Below are 3,110 nucleotides of genomic sequence, written 5' to 3'. Positions count from 1 at the left end.
GGTGGCGTCTCCTTTGGGTGGGGACGGCGCTGGAAGCAGGTTACAGACCAGGCAGCTTCTTTCTGGGTTGCTGATTCAATTTTGAGCAGGCTTAATAATAATCGAAATAAGAATGAAGGGAGTTGTTGTCTTGTGGCTTTTCAGTGCCTTTTATGAGCGGAGGTAACTCTTAATTCAGTCCCTAATAGGCCATTCCGAGCGTCTGGGATTCCTCTGGAGGGAGGTGAGCTAGTGACTGGGCCTGGGAGGCCACACTCTGTGCTCCCCTTGAGAAGGGGTGGCATATTGCAAGGTGGTGCATGGTGGTTAGCCTAACTGCTGTTTACAGACAGGAGCTGATGTACTTTTCCCCCTCCCTGCCCTGTCCTCCCTGCTTAATCTTAGTGTAGTTAATAGCAAAATATGAGGTCTTCAGCATCAAAAACCAGTGCACTTGTCAACACAGATTTCTCTTTCTTGTGTCTGAATGGGGTAAGCTGAATGGGATCTCTGAATCCATCCAGGTGTTTTAAATAACTCTGTGGTTACCGCTTTTAATAGCGGTTGAGTTGGGGGGTTCCACCGTGTGTTGGGTATCTTCTTCCTACCTTTGCCTCTGACATTCCTTACTGTAACCTGAAAATCTTGTTTTGTTTTTCCAGTTGCAATTTCTGAGCAGTTTTGTCCGGAAGACTGTGCTCAGGTTATGACGACTAATCCCAAACCGAACAAGGCGTTAAAGGTAGGGAAGAAGGCTGAGTGGGTGATGCTGGGTGGCGGGGGAGGCTGTCACAGAACCGTGCTCCATGCGACGTCGGTTGTGCATGACTCTTTCATTCTGAGAGACTCTTACAAATGAGTGCTCATACAATTTCCCACTATCTACAGGAGAAGTTAGGGTAGAAGGATACTGATGATAACCACAAAGATGTCTAAAGTCTCTGGGATGGCATGGAGGTACCCCAGTTGCTATCCAAGAGACTTCTGACTATAGCAAGTATTGGCAGCATCCTGAAACCAGTGCTCCCAGGCCTGTCAATGAAGTACTTCTCCTCTCAGAACTGGGAGGCACTGGGAAAGGACATGTTCAGCTGGTGTCTCTCAGATCCATGAGACAGTAGATGCTTTAGACATACCAGCTTGGTGGCAGTCTGTGTATGGGTTGTACATGCATTGCCACAGTTCTTTTCCCCTGTCTTAGCATTTCATTCCAGATGTTCTGCAGTCTCTGAAAAGACAAAAGGATGATGTCTTAAAGGTTCTGCATTCAATGATCTTAAAGGTCTTTTCCAATCTAACTGATTCCATGATTCTTAAAATAATTGTGGCAGCAAACCTGCTTAAGAAAAAGGCACAAGGTCTTGGTGTCTTTCTCATGTAACTTCAGAGCCTGGCCTATGCACCAGGAAAACCAAATCAGACTCTGGTCCTGTGGTCCAGGCAGGGTTTTGTTTGCTACTTGAATAAGGAGTCTTCAGTGAAAAGCCACCAAATGCTGAGTTAAACCTTGCACATAAGTGGCTAATTCTGCTTTTGAGATGCTGCACTGGTGTCCCAGCATAATGCTGGGAAGAGGTGTCATCTTTAGCATTCAGTGTGAATTCTGGGTCCTGACAAAGGAATACGAAGAGCTTCAGTCTGCTTTTCATTTATCTCCTTAAAAATCTTACTGATGAGCTCACGCTGGGTGAGGAAGGCTCACTGCTTTCTCTGGCTTGAGAGGGTTACCCAAACCCAGATGAGAAAGCAGCACTCAGATCTCTGCAGATGTTTCAGTGGAATGTGTGCTCTCTGCAATGCTTTGGGGGTGTTTTCCAGGTAGGGCTGTCACATTGCTGAGGGGTGGCCTGTCTCTTTTCGCTGTCCAGAGCATCCATTCACGTAGGGTTGCTGCTACCCCTGTGCTGTTGGTATTTGCAGGTAAAGGAGGAGTCAGGAGAGAATGCCCCAGTGCTGAGTGATGATGAACTCGTGTCAATGTCCGTACGGGAGCTGAACCAGCACCTGAGGGGTCTCACCAAAGAGGAGGTCATCCGTCTGAAGCAGCGGAGGCGCACGCTGAAGAACCGGGGCTACGCTGCCAGCTGCCGCATCAAGCGCGTGACTCAGAAAGAGGAGCTGGAGAGGCAGCGGGTTGAGCTGCAGCAAGAGGTGGAGAAGCTGGCCAGAGAAAACAGCAGCATGAAGCTAGAGCTGGATGCCTTGCGCTCCAAGTACGAAGCACTCCAGACCTTTGCTCGTACTGTGGCGCGAGGGCCCATCACCCCGACCAAAGTTGCCACCACCAGTGTCATCACCATCGTGAAATCAGCCGAAATCTCATCCAGTTCTGTGCCGTTCTCAGCAGCGTCCTAGTGCCCTCGGTGGGGGGGAACTAGCAGCCTTTCAGAAGGGAGGGGATAAGGCTCTTATGCATTGTTCCGGAGTACTTGGTCACGTCAAGAATTGGCATTTTAACAATTCTCTTCCAAAAGTGCAAAAAATAGGAGAAGAAAAGAAAAAAAAATAAAAAGAAAGAAAACAAAAACTCCCACCCTAGACCTACAAAGGGAACTTAACTGGCTGCTTCTATCTGGACTCAGTGGCTCCATCAACCTCCTGTGTCCAGGATTTGAGCTCTGTACGCAGTACAAATAGCAAGATCTGCTTCCTCCTTCCCCCTGCATCCCCCAAGGCCCTCTCAGCCGTGGGCAGCTTTCCAGCTGTGAGAAGATACCTGAGGAGCCTCCAAAGTCTTTGTGAATGATGCTCAAGAGCCAGGAAACAGATGGACTGTAGAAATCATCATGTGAGATGAATGTATGGAAAAAAAGAGTTTCCTTTTGTGGCATCCTACTCCTTGTAAGAAAGGTCTCCCCTATCTTCCCTGCTTCCATCTGATATTATGAGGGCAGGGATATATAGGCTTTTTGGATTAGATTTCATCCTGCTATGAGTGGATGGGAGCAGGAGGACGATGGAGACTAATGCTTGGGTCTGACCACACCCATAAGGAATAACCTTTCGTTTTCAATCCATGCTGTTAAAATATGGGAAAATATATATATTTTACATATTTTAATATGCCCCATTACCTGTGTGGCCTGTAAAAACAACTACATTGCAGCCTCCTTTATTCCAAGCCCAAGTTT

General features: G+C 47.6%; 1 protein-coding gene across 1 annotated transcript; it reads left to right on the top strand.

Annotated features, from left to right (window-relative positions):
* Window positions 1–644: 644 nt before the first annotated feature.
* MAFK (v-maf avian musculoaponeurotic fibrosarcoma oncogene homolog K) lies at window positions 645–2,462 on the top strand. Its single transcript, XM_010017018.1, has 2 exons — window positions 645–721; window positions 1,900–2,462. Exons 1-2 carry the CDS (start codon window positions 686–688, stop codon window positions 2,332–2,334), a joined length of 471 nt encoding a protein of 156 aa, XP_010015320.1. The 5' UTR covers window positions 645–685; the 3' UTR covers window positions 2,335–2,462.
* Window positions 2,463–3,110: the final 648 nt, after the last annotated feature.

The sequence above is a fragment of the Nestor notabilis genome, unplaced genomic scaffold (assembly GCF_000696875.1).
Source record: "Nestor notabilis isolate BGI_N333 unplaced genomic scaffold, ASM69687v1 scaffold27086, whole genome shotgun sequence".
Taxonomy (NCBI): Eukaryota; Metazoa; Chordata; class Aves; order Psittaciformes; family Psittacidae; genus Nestor; species Nestor notabilis.
The sequence above is the reverse complement of the archived record's forward strand: the minus strand, read 5'-3'. Positions and strand labels throughout refer to the sequence as shown.

What these genes read in the sequence shown, in the direction of transcription:
- MAFK (XM_010017018.1), top strand. Translation starts at nt 686, where the DNA reads ATGACGACTAATCCCAAACCGAACAAGGCGTTAAAG. An exon ending in AACCGAACAAGGCGTTAAAG is followed by an intron (nt 722 to 1,899) that starts GTAGGGAAGAAG and finishes TGGTATTTGCAG; the next exon opens with GTAAAGGAGGAGTCAGGAGA.